At 48.7% G+C, this 19352-nt stretch overlaps 2 protein-coding genes across 7 annotated transcripts in view; both read right to left on the bottom strand.

The window, feature by feature from the left end:
- gtf3c5 (general transcription factor IIIC, polypeptide 5) overlaps positions 1-3925 on the bottom strand; it is a 50332-nt gene extending 46407 nt beyond the window's left edge. The window contains exon 1 of the mRNA XM_043720600.2: positions 3734-3925. Coding sequence (XP_043576535.2) covers positions 3734-3910 — 177 coding nt within the window. The 5' untranslated portion in view covers positions 3911-3925. The remainder of the gene's footprint in view (positions 1-3733) is intronic.
- A 7753-nt stretch (positions 3926-11678) lies between these two features.
- tsc1b (TSC complex subunit 1b) overlaps positions 11679-19352 on the bottom strand; it is a 46819-nt gene continuing 39145 nt past the window's right edge. For all 6 annotated transcript variants that reach the window (XM_087998180.1, XM_087998182.1, XM_087998181.1 and 3 more), the window contains 6 exons: positions 18225-18407; positions 16628-16738; positions 15983-16105; positions 14484-14677; positions 13780-13938; positions 11679-13019 (listed from right to left, as the gene is read on the bottom strand). In XM_087998180.1, the coding sequence (XP_087854306.1) occupies positions 12554-13019; positions 13780-13938; positions 14484-14677; positions 15983-16105; positions 16628-16738; positions 18225-18407 (1236 nt within the window). In that variant the 3' untranslated portion in view covers positions 11679-12553. The remainder of the gene's footprint in view (positions 13020-13779; positions 13939-14483; positions 14678-15982; positions 16106-16627; positions 16739-18224; positions 18408-19352) is intronic.

Genomic DNA, 19352 nt, shown 5'->3' with positions numbered 1-19352 from the left:
GGGGGATGGGGGGTGTTTGTTGGGGGGGGGATGGGGGGTGTTTGTTGGGGGGGATGGGGGGTGTTTGTTGGGGGGGATGGGGGGTGTTTGTTGGGGGGATTGGGGGTGATTGTTGGGGGGATGGGGGGTGATTGTTGGGGGGTGAGGGGGGTGTTTGTTGGGGGGTGAGGGGTGTTTGTTGGGTGGTGGGGGGGTGTTTGTTGGGGGGTGAGGGGTGTTTGTTGGGGGGTGAGGGGGTGTTTGTTGGGGGGTGGGGGGGTGTTTGTTGGGGGACGGGGGGGTGTTTGTTGGGGGATGGGGGGTGTTTGTTGGGGGGTGGGGGAGTGTTTGTTGGGGGGTGGGGGAGTGTTTGTGGGGGTGTTTGTTGGGGGGTGGGGGGGTGTTTGTTGGAGGGTGGGGTGGTGTTTGTTGGGGGGATGGGGGGTGTTTGTTGGGGGGTGAGGGGTGTTTGTTGGGGGGTGGGGTGGTGTTTGTTGGGGGATGGGGGGGCGTTTGTTGGGGGGTGAGGGGGGTGTTTGTTGGGGGGTGAGGGGGGTGTTTGTTGGGGGGTGAGGGGGGTGTTTGTTGGGGGGTGAGGGGTGTTTGTTGGGGGGTGAGGGGTGTTTGTTGGGGGGTGGGGGGGTGTTTGTTGGGGGGTGAGGGGTGTTTGTTGGGGGGTGGGGGGGTGTTTGTTGGGGGGTGGGGGGGTGTTTGTTGGGGGATGGGGGGGTGTTTGTTGGGATGGAGGGTGTTTGTTGGGGGATGGGGGGTGTTTGTTGGGGGGTGGGGGAGTGTTTGTGGGGGGTGTTTGTTGGGGGGTGGGGGGGTGTTTGTTGGGGGGTGGGGGGGTGTTTGTGAGGAGGTGGGGGGGTGGTGTTTGTTGGGGGTGGGGAGGTAGTGTTTGTTGGGGGTGGGGAGGTAGTGTTTGTTGGGGGTGGGGGTCTAGTGTTTGTTGGGGGGATGGGGTGTTTGTTGGGGGGGATGGGGGGTGTTTGTTGGGGGGGATGGGGGGTGTTTGTTGGGGGGGATGGGGGGTGATTGTTGGGGGGATGGGGGGTGATTGTTGGGGGGTGGGGGTGTTTGTTGGGGGGTGGGGGGTGTTTGTTGGGGGGTGGGGGGGGTGTTTGTTGGGGGGTGGTGGGGTGTTTGTCGGGGGGGTGGGGGGTGATTGTTGGGGGGATGGGGGTGTTTGTTGGGGGAATGGGGGGTGATTGTTGGGGGGTGGGGGGTGTTTGTTGGGGAGTGGGGGGGTGTTTGTTGGGGGGTGAGGGGTGTTTGTTGGGGGGATGGGGGGTGTTTGTTGGGGGGTGGGGGGTGTTTGTTGGGGGTGGGGGGTGTTTGTTGGGCGGATGGGGGGTGTTTGTTGGGGGGATGGGGGGTGTTTGTTGGGGGGTGGGGGGTGTTTGTTGGGGGGTGGGGGGGGGTGTTTGTTGGGGGGTGAGGGGTGTTTGTTGGGGGGTGGGGGGTTGTTTGTTGGGCTGTTTGTTTTGTGGGGGTGAGGGGTGATTGTTGGGGGGTGAGGGGTGTTTGTTGGGGGGTGGGGGGGTGTTTGTTGGGCTGTTTGTTTTGTGGGGGTGAGGGATATTTGTTGGGGGGTGAGGGGTGTTTGTTGGGGGGTGGGGGGGCGTTTGTTGGGGGGTGAGGGGTGTTTGTTGGGGGGTGGGGGGGTGTTTGTTGGGCGGTGAGGGGTGTTTGTTGGGGGGTGGGGGGGTGTTTGTTGGGGGGTGGGGGGGTGTTTGTTGGGGGGGTGAGGGGTGTTTGTTGGGGGGTGGGGGGGTGTTTGTTGGGCGGTGAGGGGTATTTGTTGGGGGGATGGGGGGTGTTTGTTGGGGGGTGAGGGGGGTGTTTGTTGGGGGGTGGGGGGTGTTTGTTGGGGGGATGGGGGGTGTTTGTTGGGGGGGTGAGGGGTGTTTGTTGGGGGGTGGGGTGGTGTTTGTTGGGGGGATGGGGGGGTATTTGTTGGGGGGTGGGGGGTGTTTGTTGTGGGAGTGAGGGGTGTTTGTTGGGGGGTGCGGGGGTGTTTGTTGGGGGGTGGGGGGGTGTTTGTTGGGGGGATGGGGGGGTGTTTGTTGGGGGGTGGGGGGTGTTTGTTTGGGGGGTGAGGGGTGTTTGTTGGGGGGTGAGGGGTGTTTGTTGGGGGGTGAGGGGGGTGTTTGTTGGGGGGTGAGGGGGTGTTGGGCTGTTTGGTTTGTGGGTGTGGGGGTGAGGGGTGTTTGTTGGGGGGTGGGGTGGTGTTTGTTGGGGGGGATGGGGGGTGTTTGTTGGGGGGTGAGGGGTGTTTGTTGGGGGGTGGGGTGGTGTTTGTTGGGGGGTGGGGTGGTGTTTGTTGGGGGGATGGGGGGTATTTGTTGGGGGGTGGGGGGTGTTTGTTGTGGGAGTGAGGGGTGTTTGTTGGGGGGTGCGGGGGTGTTTGTTGGGGGGTGGGGGGGTGTTTGTTGGGGGGATGGGGGGGTGTTTGTTGGGGGGTGGGGGGTGTTTGTTTGGGGGGTGAGGGGTGTTTGTTGGGGGGTGAGGGGTGTTTGTTGGGGGGTGAGGGGGGTGTTTGTTGGGGGGTGAGGGGGTGTTGGGCTGTTTGGTTTGTGGGTGTGGGGGTGAGGGGTGTTTGTTGGGGGGTGGGGTGGTGTTTGTTGGGGGGGATGGGGGGTGTTTGTTGGGGGGTGAGGGGTGTTTGTTGGGGGGTGGGGTGGTGTTTGTTGGGGGATGGGGGGGTGTTTGTTGGGGGGTGAGGGGTGTTTGTTGGGGGGTGGGGGGTGTTTGTTGGGGGTGAGGGGTGTTTGTTGGGGGTTGGGGGTGTTTGTTGGGGGATGGGGGTGTTTGTTGGGGGTGGGGGGTGTTTGTTGGGGGGTGAGGGGTGTTTGTTGGGGGGTGAGGGGTGTTTGTTGGGGGGTGGGGGGTGTTTGTTGGGGGGTGAGGGGTGTTTGTTGGGGGGTGGGAGGGTGTTTGTTGGGGGGTGTGGGGGTGTTTGTTGGGGGGTGAGGGGTGTTTGTTGGGGGGTGGGGGGGTGTTTGTTGGGGGGTGGGGGGGTGTTTGTTGGGGGGTGGGGGGGTGTTTGTTGGGGGGTGGGGGGGTGTTTGTTGGGGGATGGGGGGGTGTTTGTTGGGGGATGAGGGGGGTGTTTGTTGGGGGGTGGGGGGGTGTTTGTTGGGGGGTGGGGGGTGTTTGTTGGGGTTGGGGGGGGGTTTGTTGGGGGGTGGGGGGGTGTTTGTTATGGGGTGGGGGGGTGTTTGTTATGGGGTGGGGGGGTGTTTGTTGGGGGGATGGGGGGGTGTTTGTTGGGGGGTGGGGGGGGTGTTTGTTGGGGGGATGGGGGGTGTTTGTTGGGGGGTGGGGGGGTGTTTGTTGGGGGGATGGGGGGTGTTTGTTGGGGGGTGGGGGGGGTGTTTGTTGGGGGGGTGGGGGGTGTTTGTTGGGGTGTGTTTGTTGGGGGTATGGGGGGGTGTTTGTTGGGGGTATGGGGGGGTGTTTGTTGGGGGTATGGGGGGGTGTTTGTTAGGGGTATGGGGGGGTGTTTGTTGGGGGGTGGGGGGGTGTTTGTTGGGGGGTGGGGGGGTGTTTGTTGGGGGTATGGGGGGGTGTTTGTTGGGGGGTGGGGGGGGTGTTTGTTAGGGGTATGGGGGGGTGTTTGTTGGGGGGTGGGGGGGTGTTTGTTGGGGGTATGGGGGGGTGTTTGTTGGGGGGTGGGGGGGGTGTTTGTTAGGGGTATGGGGGGGTGTTTGTTGGGGGGTGTTGGTTGGGGGGTGGGGGAGGCTCTTACCCGGGACACCCCCTCCTCTCCCCCCAGGGTATCCAGCATCTTCCGCGGATCGCGAACGGCCCCCGGATACTCGGCGCAGACCAGCCGCTTGTCCGGGTCAAACCGGAGCCTGATCGCCGTGGCCTGAGCTCCGGGGCCTGGCGCCGAACACTGGCCGGAGCCGGACTCGGACTCCATCCTCCCGCCGCCGCCGTGTGTATCAACATCCGGCCCCACACACCTACCGCCTCCGACTGGAGAGCAGCGGGTCGAACAGAAAGTCCGGGCAACAACAACAAAGGTTCCGCTTCAAGCTACTCCTCACATTAAATTATATATATGTACAATAAAAATGTATGATTTGGTTTGCATATATATGGTCATAATTTCTATCATGTTACTGATAATTCTAATCCTTTCTTATATACATTTTGATAATACACGTAATATCTAGAAATATTAAAATTTTGTTTTACTTAATGTCATTTTATTAATGGAACCCTCTTGCATAGCTATTGTATACTGTGTTTTTCAATAATCTTCAAGGAGTCACGGTCATTTTGAAGGTTAACTGGTGTTTAAATACCAAGAGTTAGCCTGCCTCAAAGTGCTGCTCAGAACGATTACCAGGGAAAAATATAGTATTAATGGAAAATAGGGCTTTTAGAACTTGTTTTCCTATAAGGGTAGAGAACATAGGTGTGAGAAGTGATTTTGGTTTGAACTTTAAGATGTGCCTGAACCACAGAAAAGACAAAGCTTGTGTTTCCTTTAGAAACCACAGAAAAGACAAAGCTTGTGTTTCCTTTAGAACATTTTAACATTTTATATATTTAAAAGTAGAATAGTGTCTAACAATTCAAGCTGCAATTGATTGATGAACACAGACAGGGAAGAATGAGACCTTGGCTGATAAGACTGAGGATAGCGAAAAGACTCGAGAAGACATCAGTTACAAATTAATGCAGAAAACATCTGCTGAGAAGACCCTAGACAGACAAAGAAGAATAGGTCTTTGACTAATGAGACTACGGGGTGAGAAAAACAACAACTCTAGAGACTCTGAAGACATTTGTTGCGGACTTTGAGATAAGGGTGAAAATTGGAGTATCGTGACAATTTAGGAATGTGAACCTTATAGCTCATTAGAGCCAGGGAGGGGAGGGTCTGGAGACATTTGTTACAGACTTTAAAATAATGATTTCTTTTAAAATGTGAACCTCGTGGCTCTTTGGAGCTATAGAGGGGAGGAGCTTATACTGTATTTAAACGAGAACTTTGTAAGCCTCTGGGCTCTCTTTCTCTTGAAGGAGTGCCCAACTCTGCAGACTTGTAATAAAACTTTGTTTTCCTGAATTTGTCTTAGAGCGATTATTGAGAGGCGATTTTCGTTTCTAACAACTTGGGGGCTCGTCCGGGATCAACACTCCGGCCGCAAGGGGAGTTGAGGAAGGATATCGGAGAAGGTGCACCCTGCTGAGTTCAGCAGTCCCTGATTCCTTGCTTGTCGCCCCGCGCGGCTTGAGCGAGTGATATCCGGGAGGCTCAGGAAAACAAAGGAGGGGTGTACCCGAGGCAGTGGGGACGGTTAACGATCGAGTAATTTCGGTGCACCGAACCCAGGTAAGACAAAACTTGCGGGGACCGTGTTTCCGGAGGACTGGGTACCTACGGGGTGCCTGTGGATTTTTTTTCTACAGAGACGTGGGACTCAGGAATCTGGAGGCCGGGGCTCGCCTGTGAGGGATTTTGCAGAGACCGTGTTTGAGGAGGAACGTGTACCTACGGGGTGCCTGTGATTTGTGTCACAGAGACGTAGGACACAGGAATCCAAAGACCGGGGGTGCCTGCAAAGGAACCTGGGCGATCACGGGACTGAAGGTCCGGGAATTGGCTACATTGTGATAGATTATCACGGGAAAAATACGAAGTCCTCGGAAATGGGAAATAAGGGATCTAAGGTGATTAAGGGAAAGGTAGGCTTAAACAGGGACAATGACACATACCCCGGGGTACCTGACGATAGTCCGTTAGGGAGAATGCTAAATAATTGGGATCAGGCTGGAAGAAAGGGAAAATCTAAAAGGAAGATGGTAAAATACTGTCAAAAGTGGTCCCAGAAACCTATTCAGGGCGACTCAGTGTGGTGGCCTAGATTCGGTACTGACAAAGACTGGGTCCGGCAAGCCCTCATTTTATATGTCAATTCAAAACCTGATGTTAATCTGGAAGAAAGTGATTATGCCCTTTGTTGGCTGCCGGTTACGATATCTTGTCAAATGCAGGTAACTAATAAAGACTCGAAAGGGCAGAAAGAATGGGACCCTTTAGATCACTTACCGCCGCCCTACGTGACCCCGTCTGCCCCACAGAATGTTCCTTCGGGTGACGACGATTCAGGGGAAGGGGAAGAAGATGGGGAGGAATCACAAACAACCTCAGGGGTACAGACCAGATCTCAAGCTGAAAAGGGTCACAGACAAAACCCTGTCTCGATTGCAAGAATGAATCCACTCCGGGAAGTGCCCATGGGGGGCGAGGAAGGAAGGACGGGATATGTGAACGTCCCCTTGACGAGTACTGAAGTACGGAATTTCAGGAGGGAGATGAAGGGTCTACTAGAGGACCCCATGGGACTTGCTGAACAATTGGATCAGTTCCTGGGTCCGAATACTTACACGTGGGAAGAGATGTGTTCCATCATGAAAACATTGTTCTCTAGCCAGGAGCGTCAGATGATACGACAAGCTGCGCTCTTGGTCTGGGAGAGAGAGGGGGGAGAAGGAGGGGAGCAGAAGTTTCCCCTCACCGACCCCGAGTGGGATAAGAACACGGAGGGAGGACGGCGCAACATGAGAGACATGCGGGAATATTGGATAAAAGGAATAAGACACGCAGCCCCGAAGGGGCACAATTTTACCAAGGCCTTTGGTAATCATCAAAATCCGGAGGAAACCCCTACGGACTTCCTAGACAGGATTAGGAAGAATGTGCAGCAGTTTGCTGGGGTGGACCCTGAGACGGACGTGGGGCAACAACTCATACGGGTAGAGTTTGTATCAAAGGCCTGGCCTGACATACGGAAGAAGTTAGAGAAAATGGATGATTGGGATAGTAAATCTTTAAGTGAATTACTACGAGAGGCGCAAAAGGTGTTTGTGAGAAGGGACGATGAGAAGCAAAGGAAGGCGACAAAGATAATGATGCAAACGGTGCAACAAATGACAGCTGGAAGAAAGGAAAAGGGAGAGCCGTGGCAGAAACAGGAAAGGGGAGAGTCGTGGCAAGAGCAGAGGAAAAGAGAACCATGGCCGGAACAAAGGAAGAGTGGAGGAACGCGAGACCGCGACAGGGAAACGAAGAGGACACTCAGATGTTACTATTGTAATGAAGAGGGACATTTTAAACGAGAGTGCCCCCGCTACAAACGGGAGGTGAGGTCGTACGCCCTGATGGAGGAAGATTAGGGAGGTCGGGGGTTCCTACCCTTGGGGCAAAAGGACTATCGACAGGAACCCCTGGTAAACTTGAAAGTAGGGCCCCAAGGATCGGAGATCACATTTATGGTGGACTCGGGAGCCGAAAGATCAAGTATAATCCAAATACCCCCCGGCACCCGAGCAGGAGGAAAAGTTATGGGGGTATCTGGAATTGGAGGACAGAAATTACAAGTCCCAGTGGTAGAGGACGTGGAAATTGGATATGAAAACAGAACTACTAAACGAGACCTCCTTCTACTGCCATCGGCGGGATTTAATTTGTTAGGAAGAGACTTGCAGGTCAAACTAGGGATCGGAACGGTACCAAGTAACGGGGAAATGGTGGTAAGGTTGTTCGCCCTCACCGAAGATGATGATCAACAAATAGACCCGGAAGTATGGTACCGAGAGGGGAACAGAGGGGGTCTAAACATCAAACCTCTCCAAATCACCATGTTACCAGGAAGAGGCCCGGTAAGAAGGAAACAGTACCCGATTGCTATGGAAGGACGGGAGGGGTTACAACCTGTGATAGAAAGATTAATCACAGATGGACTACTGGAGGAATGTATGTCCCCTTTCAATACTCCAATACTCCCTGTGAGAAAGCCGGATGGGACGTATAGGCTGGTGCAAGACTTGCGGGGGTTGAATGAAGTAGTCCAGGCTAGATACCCGGTGGTACCTAATCCCTACACGTTAATGAGTAAAATTCCCCCCGAACATGAATGGTTCAGCGTAATAGATCTGAAGGATGCTTTTTGGAGTTGCCCCCTTGACGAAGAAAGTCGGAACCTTTTTGCCTTTGAATGGGAGAATCCCTTCACAGGACGAAAGCGACAGTTAAGATGGGCAGTCTTGCCACAGGGATTCACGGAGTCACCCAATTTGTTTGGACAAATACTGGAGCAGATCTTAGAAGGGTTTCAGTGTAACGCGGAGAATCAATTGCTCCAATATGTCGATGATCTCTTACTCTCAGGACCAAGAGAAGAGGAGGTACGAGCAGACACCGTTGCCCTGTTGAACTTCCTGGGGAAACAGGGTCTACGCGTCTCCAGGACAAAACTCCAGTTTGTGGAGCGAGAAGTAAGATATCTGGGCCATCAAGTCAGTAAGGGGCACCGCCGTATCACGCCAGAACGAATATCAGGCCGGCGTATTAATCAGAAAACCATGCGTTCTATGCCAGCTGGTGGTCAGCCCCTAGCGATTAGGCCATTTCAGAGGATCCAAGTTGACTTTACGGAATTACCCCCAGTACAGAGATGGAAATATCTGCTAGTAATAGTAGACCATTTCACTCACTGGGTAGAGGCTTTCCCAACTGCCAAAGACGATGCACCAACCGTGGCCCGACTGTTGTTAGAGAACATAATCCCGAGATATGGCATAATGGAATCTATTGACTCCGATTGCGGGACACATTTTATTTCTAAGCTACACCATTTGATCTGTAATGCCCTGGGCATCCAATGGAAATTCCACACACCCTGGCATCCTCAGAGTTCGGGTCGAGTTGAGAGAATGAATGGCACGCTCAAGACCCAATTGACTAAGCTGATGCTAGAAACTAAGTTACCCTGGCCAAAGTGTCTGCCCATTGCCCTAATGAGGATACGTACGGCACCTCGCCGAGATGTCGGGGTTTCCCCCTATGAAATGCTCTTCGGATTACCGTATTGGAGTAAGGTTGATGGATGTCCCACTCTACAAGGGGGGGATGTATTTATCCGAACCTATTTACTGGCCTTATCCCGTTCTTTTGCAGAACTCCGAAGGAAAGGTCTCCTGGCTCAGACTCCGCCGCTCGACTTCCTCCTGCATAAGGTGGAGCCCGGAGATTGGATACTTGTTAAGACCTGGAAGGCCGAAAAGCTCCAGCCGCGGTGGGAAGGACCGTTCCTGGTTCTGTTAACAACTGAAGCAGCTGTTCGGACGAAAGAAAAAGGGTGGGTCCACGCATCAAGGATAAAGGGGCCTGTTCCGCCTGAAGAAGAAAGCACCTGGACATGCGAGCAAGGGGACAAGCCGTTGTCGGTAAAACTGAAAAGACAGTAATAATGAACTCTACTTGGACTGTATTGGTGGGGATATTGATCAGTTTACTCCTGTATGTGGGGGGTGTGTGCGGGAAATTTAACCTGACAAACTGCTGTCTAGAAATTGACGATAATGGTAAAGCGGTTCTGAAAATTTCCGATGAAATCAGGAGATTGGCCCATGTGCCAGTACAATCTTGGCGTCCTCTTAGTGGCATCGGATGGTGGGATGGTCTCCTAGGTGGTAGCTGGTGGCGCACGGCGTTGCTGGTGGTTGGGGGAGGCATGATTCTTCTTCTCGTATTACCCTGCCTAACTCCCTGTATTCAGTTTTTAATTCAGAAAAATATTTCCCGACTCCAGGCAGTGGTGGTTCCACAACATGGGACGCGGGAACTTAAAGTGATGTTACTGCGAAAGACATAGGATTTCCCGGGCCCTTGAAAAGGGGGGTTTATCTTGGTCAGGCACATCTTAAAGAAAGAAAAGGGTGGAATTGTGAGAAGTGATTTTGGTTTGAACTTTAAGATGTGCCTGAACCACAGAAAAGACAAAGCTTGTGTTTCCTTTAGAAACCACAGAAAAGACAAAGCTTGTGTTTCCTTTAGAACATTTTAACATTTTATATATTTAAAAGTAGAATAGTGTCTAACAATTCAAGCTGCAATTGATTGATGAACACAGACAGGGAAGAATGAGACCTTGGCTGATAAGACTGAGGATAGCGAAAAGACTCGAGAAGACATCAGTTACAAATTAATGCAGAAAACATCTGCTGATAAGACCCTAGACAGACAAAGAAGAATAGGTCTTTGACTAATGAGACTACGGGGTGAGAAAAACAACAACTCTAGAGACTCTGAAGACATTTGTTGCGGACTTTGAGATAAGGGTGAAAATTGGAGTATCGTGACAATTTAGGAATGTGAACCTTATAGCTCATTAGAGCCAGGGAGGGGAGGGTCTGGAGACATTTGTTACAGACTTTAAAATAATGATTTCTTTTAAAATGTGAACCTCGTGGCTCTTTGGAGCTATAGAGGGGAGGAGCTTATACTGTATTTAAACGAGAACTTTGTAAGCCTCTGGGCTCTCTTTCTCTTGAAGGAGTGCCCAACTCTGCAGACTTGTAATAAAACTTTGTTTTCCTGAATTTGTCTTAGAGCGATTATTGAGAGGCGATTTTCGTTTCTAACAATAGGCCTTGAGAAATTTTCTGCTATTCCTATCAGAGAGGTTTTGTAAATAGATGAGGCATGTTTTGAGATGTTAACTAAAAGATTTATTTAGTTTGAACTGTAGTCCCTGGTGTGTAGGAACACCCACAGTTGTGTTAGGGAAGTTGTTCCAGGATTATTATCTAACATAATTGAAGGAATAGCAATATATTTCCAAGTCAAGACAGTTTGTGACTTGGAATGTAATTTGTAAGTGGTATTGTTCCCATGTACACTTGTCCTTTAAGATGGTAAAGGTCATGGTTTGGAAAGTGCTGTCTAAGGAGCCTTGGTAAATAATCTTGTAGATGTTACACACTGCTGTTACTATGGAGTGAGTGAAGTATAGTGCCCAGTCAAGCAGGTTGCTTTGTTCTGGATGATGTCACATTTCTCAAGTGTTGTTGGAGCTGCTCATCCAGGCAAATGGGGAACTTTCCATCTCACACCTAACTTGTGTCTTGTAGTTGACAGGCTTTGGGGAAAGACTGGTTTCTCAGGATTCCTATCCTCTGACATATCTTTTGTAACCACAGTATTTATATGGCTAGTCCAGTGTTTCTGGTTAATGGTAATCCCCACGATGTTGATTGTGTAGACTCAGTGATAGTAATGCCAGTGAACATCAAAAGGCGATGCTTAGATTCTCTCAGCAGAGATGATCATTGTCTGGCAGCTGTATTGCACAAATATTACTTGCCACTTATCAGACCAAATCTCTATATTATCCTAGACTTGCTGTGCTTGGATATGGACTACTTCAATGTTTGAGGAGATGCATTTAAATTATGTTGGTAATCTTTGTTTAATAATCCATTCCTGGAATCCTACTTAGGTTAGATCATTTAGATCCCACTTAGTCAAGAATAATACATGCTTCAATGTTTTATTAAAATTTTTGAAACAGGGAGTAAACTATGTTCTAGTGAAACCTGTAGTTTGCTCTAACTTGTTTATTTTCATAACAAACTATGCACAGTTATAGTCAAATGTACACATATCAGCTCATATGAAACCTCCAAGGATGGAATATGACAACTATTCAATTTTGAAGCACACCTCACTTGATACAAGACCTCACCATGCTACCTAAGATTTTGGATCACTGTGCTCATATTCCAGATCACAGGAGTGTAGGCTCAACCTTAGACAGACCTTTACAGTGTATGAGAAGTCAGCTCAGATGACAATGAACAGGAGAGGTAAATAAATCAAAACCAAGAGAGAGTTGCAAGTGTGGAGGGTAGCCCTTTATTAAATCACTGCGCAATATTCATCATCAACTTAACTTCAAACCCCCACCCCTCCCAAAAAAAATACTGAGTCTGAGTAGGCAGACAAACCCTCCCCCTTCCAGTGGCCACCCCACCCTCCGAAAGACAGACATATTTGGCAGAGAACACTGAACACCACTCCTCACTTCAAATGGAGAGTCAGGGTCTCTCGTTCAAATCCACGAGTAGTTCTGCCCCCGGTCTCTGGCTTGATTTCAATTGGCGAGTAACTTCAACAGTCTAAATCATCACAGCTTGGAAAGCAATGACTGGAAATGACAGGATAAAAGTAAGGAGGTTTGAAATCACAGCACTGTTTCATTATTTAAAGTCTTGATACAAAGATCCTGCGGGGAAGTTGGTCCAGCCTATATTTTCTTTTGAACACCGCAAGAGAATTCATCCGCTTGTACGACAAACGTCTTTAAGGTCACACCTCCAGCCCAACTGAAGAGGAGCAGTCCGATTGGGTCAGCAGCAAGCATTTGAAGGGGAGGGAGTAGAAAAGGTTCCAATCAGATGTTCCATCATACCTGGGTGGCCATCATCTACAGACATACCATACGTACAACATAATGTAGTGCAAAACATGAAAGACAACTTATTTGTTCACAGTTACACAGGGATTTGATGTCAAGTTTTTTTTGCATTTTTTTTCCTCTTGGGATATATAAACATTCCACTGAAGGGAGCACGTGACCCTTAACTGGATTGTACCTTGTTATAAACTTACGACATGCTTACAAAGCAAAGCAGGCATTAACTGCTCAGAATAATACTGACTACGTTTCTTTGCTTCCCGACCCACTCCCCTCCCCCCGCACCCCCATTAATTCTGGTCATGATGTGTTCCATCATAGTCCATTATGCTGAGCTGTCTGACGCTTTCTGGACTGGACACCTGCAATTTCATGGGCCCAAGCGAGTCTCCCAGCTCCACGCTGTACTCTGTTTTGAGGGAGTCAAAGAGGCTGTCCATCTTGGGCCGCTCGTTGTCACACTGGCTCTCGCTCTTGTTCCTGAACAGCTCACGGGCACGCATTCCGAGGAGACTCTTTGAGCTGGGGTAGGAACCGACTGTGACTGGGGCGGTGGGCTGCTCCAGGAGGTTTGGGCTCAGGGTTCCTTGACTGACCCCCCCTTGCTCCGCCACCATCAGGGAAGGCTGTAGCTTTCTTTCGGGAGACCGGTCAGTCGAGGTGCTGGGGCGCACAGCAGGCTGCACTTGATGGTTTGCGCTCTCCGTATCTGGGCTCTTATCAAATGAGTCAGAAATGGCACTGGTGTTTTCAGACCTATTTTGTTAAAAAAAAGGATAAGGACAGCAAAAGTCTTTTAGTTAATGCTCTGCAAACTTGATATGGATATTATTAGAGCTCAGATTTTGTTGTGTAAATATTGCAAAGTCAGAAGTCAGACGCCACCAGGATATAGTCCAACAGATTCATTTGAAATCACAAGTTTTCAGAGCAGCACTCCAAATATTTGAGATTTTAAATAAGCCCGTTGGACTATAACCTGGTGTCGTCTGACTTCTGGCTTTGTCCACCCCAACACCAGCACCTTCACATCAGAAATTTTGCAGAGGCACACTTCTGGTCTATACCTGGGTTTGTGATTTGTAAGACCATCTTCTCAACTCAATTCATATTGGACTTAAAATGTTTACTGTGTTTCTCTCTGCACAGATGGTGTCAGTCCAGCTGTGTTTTTCCAGCAGTTTGTGTTTCTTATTTAATAAGGAGATTAAGAATGAGATTGCATGCGGGGCCACACGTGTTTTAAAGGAAACATGTAAATCCATGTAAAATACAAGGTACAAATTGGAATCCTATTAGTAATTTTTTTCCATTTGGGGATCATGCTGTAAATTTTAGTTTGTTACAATCCCTGCCATAATGTCTTGCCACTATTCATCCATCAAGGGTATTTCATGTAGAATCCTTACAGCAGTCAGTCTGAATCATATCAGGACTCCAGGATGTGGTGTAAAAGAGCAGCATGTCAACTCAATTTAAGTCACCCCAATTTAACTTAAAGGTAGAAATATCTCACATGTCCTCTACAGGCCGAGGTGTTCTTTCTGCTGGCACTGGCTTCTCTGGAGGTCCGGCCCGTTCCAACTTGCTGTAGAGTTCCAGGATTTCGCATTGTAGAGTCTGCGTTATCCGTTTCTGGGCTTCATAGCGGCTTTCTGCTGCCTGCAGCTCTCCACTGGAAACAAACAGACCCTGGAACATTCAGTTTCAGCTGAATGCCACCCAGTACCCAAACACTGCAGCCGAACTGCACGGTTATTTCAGTTCTTTCACAATGGGCATACTGAGGAAACAGTCAATCCATTCTTTAAACAAGAGACACCATAGAATCCCTACATTGTGGAAGCAGGCCATTCAGCCCATAGTTCCATATCGACCCTCCGTGGAGCATCCCACCCACCTACCCTATCCCTGTAACTTCCCAAAACTAATCCACCTAGCACATCCCAGGACACTAGGGGCAATTTAGCATGAGCAATCCACCCTATCCTGTACAGCTTTGGACTGCAAGAGGAAACTGGAGCACCTGGAGGAAACCCACGCAGACACGTGGAGAATGTGCAAACTCCACCCAGACAGTCGCCAGAGGCTGGAATCGAACCTGGGTCCCTGATGCTGTGAGGCAGCAATGCTCCAGCCACTGTGCCACCCAAAGGAGGGTCAAAAGATTAAATGCACTAACCCCTTACCCATCCCGTGCCAAACACTCGCCCACCATACCTGGCCATGTTTTTGACATTCTCCAGATATTTCTTTTGCTCCAGGAAAAGGTGCTCTTTCTTTGTCAGATGGTTTTCCAGCTCCGTTATACGGCGTTGCGATGCCTCCAATCTTTGGTTTTGCTGCTGAATGCGGTGCTTCATCTTCTCCCTCTCTCGGACTAAAGAAATCTGCAGCATCTCCGCCTCTGCTGCCTGAACAAATCGATGAGAGCAGAAGATGTACTTAAATACAGGGAGCTTTTATACAGATTAGCAGAACTTCCCCATGTTTTGTGCTTATTGACAACTGAATCAGAGCAAGATACAAGTTGGCACATGACCTTTTTCTCATGTGCCCACCTGAACAGACGGCTCAACATCTCAGGCGGGGCTGCCCCTCGCAACAGAAAACATTTGTCCATATTTATAACGGAATTAGCCTATGTAAACTTACACCCTCCTACCAGTGGAAGCAGTACAGCACTGTTGAGAACGTGTAGTCACGGAATGGCTATATGATAAAGGCTTGTTCCACTAAATGTAATTAGGAACACAGAAAAGGATGTTGATGGAGTTAGACAAAGGGAGGAGGGCTCAAGTGCACTGGTAATGTGTCCAATTAAGTAGCATATCTATGTGGATAATACAAAATAATGATGTGGAGATGCCGGTGGTGGACTGGGATGGACAAAGTTAAAACTCACAACACCAGGCTGTAGACCAACAGGTTTAACTGGAAGCATGAGCTTTCAGGGCGCTGCTCCTTCATCAGATGGTTCACCTGATGAAGGAGCGTCGCTCTGAAAGCTGGTGCTTCCAATTAAACCTGTTGGACTATAACCTGGTGTTGTGTGATTTTTAACTTAATACAAAATAATGATTCTAAAACAGAAACTTAATTAAATCTACTGCCTTTGCCCAATCAATAATGTGCATTAATACAGTTTTTTTAAACATGGTAAAAGTAGTCCCAAGGCACTTCACAGGAATACAAGACAAAATTCAACACCAAGCTGTTTGCTCAGGCTGGTCAAAGAGGTATGGTTTATGGAGTGACTGTGAGGAGCACACAGAGTGGAAGGAAATTTAGGGAGAGAATTGTAGAGCTCATGACCCCGACAACCAAAGCGATTCCACCAATGAGTGGGGAGGAAAATTAGGCATATATAATGGACCAAACTCAGAATAGTGCAGAGATTAGAGTTGATAAGCTGGGAATGGTGAAAAAGATAGCAAGGAATAACGTATGGAAGGATTTGAACACCAAGATGAAAATTTTAGAAATCAAGTAAGGATTTTCACAGTTTAATATGCTTTACTTAGTCCAAATACCCATGTTCAACTCTACAAGGGATTGAATTGTAAAACCTTAAAAGTTATAGTTTTCTTAACCCTAAGTACTATTCTTACAGATTTGACTTGTATCACCAGTGATTATGAGTTTCATACAGTATTCCTGAACATGAATGATCATTGCCTTAAACACACAAACTTTCAATGCTTTGCGATTATCCTTACCTTAGCAGATCCCATCTGAGAATGCAGCAACCTCTCCATATGTAGCTCATTCACTTCACTCAGGAGCAGCAGCTGCTTGTTCAACCATTCCATTTGCTGCTGTACAGACTGAGTGCTGGTAAACTAGGAATAATTCAGTGAAATGATCAGCCTTTTACTGGTGCACTCAGGCCCGAAGAATGACAACAGAAACTGGAGAGTAATCTTTCAAATCTCCTCTGGGATCCCTGCGAGGCAAAGAACTATGCAACATGCACCACTTAACCAACAGTATAGAGGGAGCTTTACTCTGTATCTAGCCCCATGCTGTACCTCTCTGAGGAATGTTTGATGGGGACAGTATGAAGGAAACTTTACCTACAGTTTTACAATAGTAAAGACAGCTTTAACTTCAGTTTGAGAGAGCTCTACTCTGTATCTAACCCCATGTGGCCATTGACAAACCTAGCAGACATCCACAGCTTCGATGGTTATAAGCGTGGGCTACCTGCACAGAATGGCAGAAAGGGCTGGGTATGGAACAATTCGCAGAGGTTTCACAGGCAGAGGAATCTTCAACTATAAACCATACACTGAAGGAGTTGGCGCCAACTGCGGTTGGATATAGGCCAGTTCAGGCTTTAAGCAGATGGTCACACCCCTCACCTTCTCAGTCATTTGGTTCAGCAGATATGCAGTGTTACAGGCTTTGTTATTGGCCTTCTGTAGTTCCAGCTTCAACTCCCCAATCATCTTCTGACAATCCTGTAGTTTATTCTAAAAGGAAAAAGGTACAATACACACTCGAGTTTGGTGGAAATTAAACAAACAAAGAATGAACCCACAAAGGCTATTAAGTCCTTCATCCTTGTTCCCGGCACAAACTTGGTTAAAGCACGTACTCAGGAAACAGGAGACCCTGGTCAGTGATCTATTTAATTTAGGAATTTAGTTTAGGAATATCAGACTAATCTGTGAATTAAGCAACAGAAGTGGGGGCAGAATCTATTACAAAAGATTGCAAGAGAAAACCAGATAATTATCTCAACTGATAATCTGTGGGCGGCACGGTGGCACAGTGGTTAGCACTGCTGCCTCACAGCGCCAGAGACCCAGGTTCAATTCCCGACTCAGGCGACTGACTGTGTGGAGTTTGCAACAGCAATTGGCAAGGTGTAGACTGGAATGAATGACAGTGTTCTGTACATTTTGTTAAAAATAAATCTTCTGCTTTACAATATTCCCCCTAAAAATCGTGCTTATTAATCTTGAACAATGTCAATTGGAATCAGTGGTTAGCATTGCTGCCTCACAGCACCAGAGACCCGGGTTCAATTCCTGCCTCAAGCGACTAACAGTGTGGAGTTTGCACATTCTCCCCGTGTCTGCGTGGGTTTCCTCCGGGTACTCCGGTTTCCTCCCACAGTCCAAAGATGTGCAGGTCAGGTGAATTGGCCATGCTAAATTGCCCGTAGTGTTAGGTTAAAAGGGGTAAATGTAGGGGTATGGGTGGGTTGCGCTTCGGCGGGTCGGTGTGGACTTGTTGGGCCGAAGGGCCTGTTTCCACGCTGTAAGTAATCTAATCTAATCTAATCTAATCAAAAAAAATTTGCAGGGTTGTGGTCAAAAGACAAGGCGCTGAGTAAGTTTGAGAGAGCTGGTGCAGGTATGATCAGCTGAATGAGGTCCTTCCACATTGTAACACTGTGGAATCTGATGTACATTGCACCCAGCCATGAACTCTATTATTCCCTCGAATGTATAAACATCATCAGAAGTTACACCCTTATGATTTGGATGCCCTCCACAGGCGTCTGGACAAAGACACTCTCTCTCTATTGCAGTAACTCATCACTACTGTCAAAGCCAATTAGGAATGATAAATGCCAGCCATACCCATTATACAAATGCATTTGTAATATAAAACTGTGAAGTACAATCTCATGAGTGTGCAAGAACTCTGTAAATACAGACTCACTTGAATTTCACTGGTTAGTAAACTTTCAGACTGATTAGGTGGATGGTATGTAAAATGTCAGAGTATTTTACAGCATGGAATGAGGCCTTTGGCCCTTCTGGTTTGTGCTGGTCATCAAACATCCATGTGTTCTAATCCCGTTTTCCTGCACTCAGCAATTAACCACAGGTCAGAGCTTCAGCTCTGGTGTTAACAGAAGATAAAGGAGTCTCTACTATCTAGTTTAACCTCACCCTATTCCTTTCCCAATAGGAAAATAGCTTCTGTCCATGAGCTGTGCTGTACCTGTAACTCCTGGCAGCTGGCTCGATAGTCACCTCGCTCCTTCTGCAAGTCTGCGATCTGGCTGTTGAGATGCTTGACAATAGATTCCTTCTCTTCTCGCAGCAGCCGAGACTGATTCTGCTCGATGAACAAACTGTGCTTGAGGGATCCAATGTCCAATTCCTGGAGTTTCAGCTGGTCCTTCTGCACACAGAATTGGTCACAAGAGGGATAGAGGCTTAGGTTGCTCACAGCAGTGAAACGTAAACTTCATTTTGTCCTCAATCAATGAGGAAAGCTATAATCACCACCACAAGTCTCCGGTTCATCCGGCCCATATTAAAGCTTTGACAAGCTTCTGAACTTGCTGCTGTTGACTCCTACCATATGAGGTGCCAAAAGCCCATATTTCATAAATCATAGAATCCCTACAGTGTGGAAGCAGGCCATTCGGCCCATCAAGTCCATATTGACTGTCCAAAGAGCATCTCACCCAGACTCACTGTTCCCAGTCCTATCCTTGCAACCCTGCATTTTGCATGGCTAACCTACCTAGCCTGAAAATCCCTTGACATGATGGGCAAATTCCCATGTCCAATCCTGCACATCTTTGGACAATGGGTGGAAACCAGAGCAGCTGGAGGAAACGCACACAAAGAAGTGCAAGTTCCCTGCAGACAGTCATCCAAGGGTGGAATCTGACACTGTGAGACAGCAGTGCTAACCACTGAGAATTAACAGCCTGACTACATCAGGGTTCCAGGACAAGGTGGGGGGGGCGGGACTCAATGTAACCAATGTACACACAGCAAGATCCCACAAACAAGGCATAGAAATGATTAGATGAGTGATCTTGGTCACATTGATCATGTCATCAGGAAGGCACCTTCTTCTTCCAATGACCCCAAGGGATCTCTTATACCCATTTCCCTCACTGGTTTAACATTTACAGAGGAGAGGAAACTCTCCTAATCATACATATTAACTGGGAGCAGGAATAGACCATTCAGCACCTGGAGCCTGTTGCACCATCTTATAAGATCGCGGCTGATCTCATTACTCTACATTCTCTCACTGTACCCAGTTCTGCTAAACACAAAACTCAAGAACTCTGCTTCTACCACATATCAGGAAAAGTGTTCCAAGTAC

The sequence above is a fragment of the Chiloscyllium plagiosum genome, unplaced genomic scaffold, assembly GCF_037043375.1.
Source record: "Chiloscyllium plagiosum isolate Xiang-an unplaced genomic scaffold, Cpla_swu_hap1 HiC_scaffold_21, whole genome shotgun sequence".
Classification (NCBI taxonomy): Eukaryota; Metazoa; Chordata; class Chondrichthyes; order Orectolobiformes; family Hemiscylliidae; genus Chiloscyllium; species Chiloscyllium plagiosum.
The sequence above is the reverse complement of the archived record's forward strand: the minus strand, read 5'-3'. Positions and strand labels throughout refer to the sequence as shown.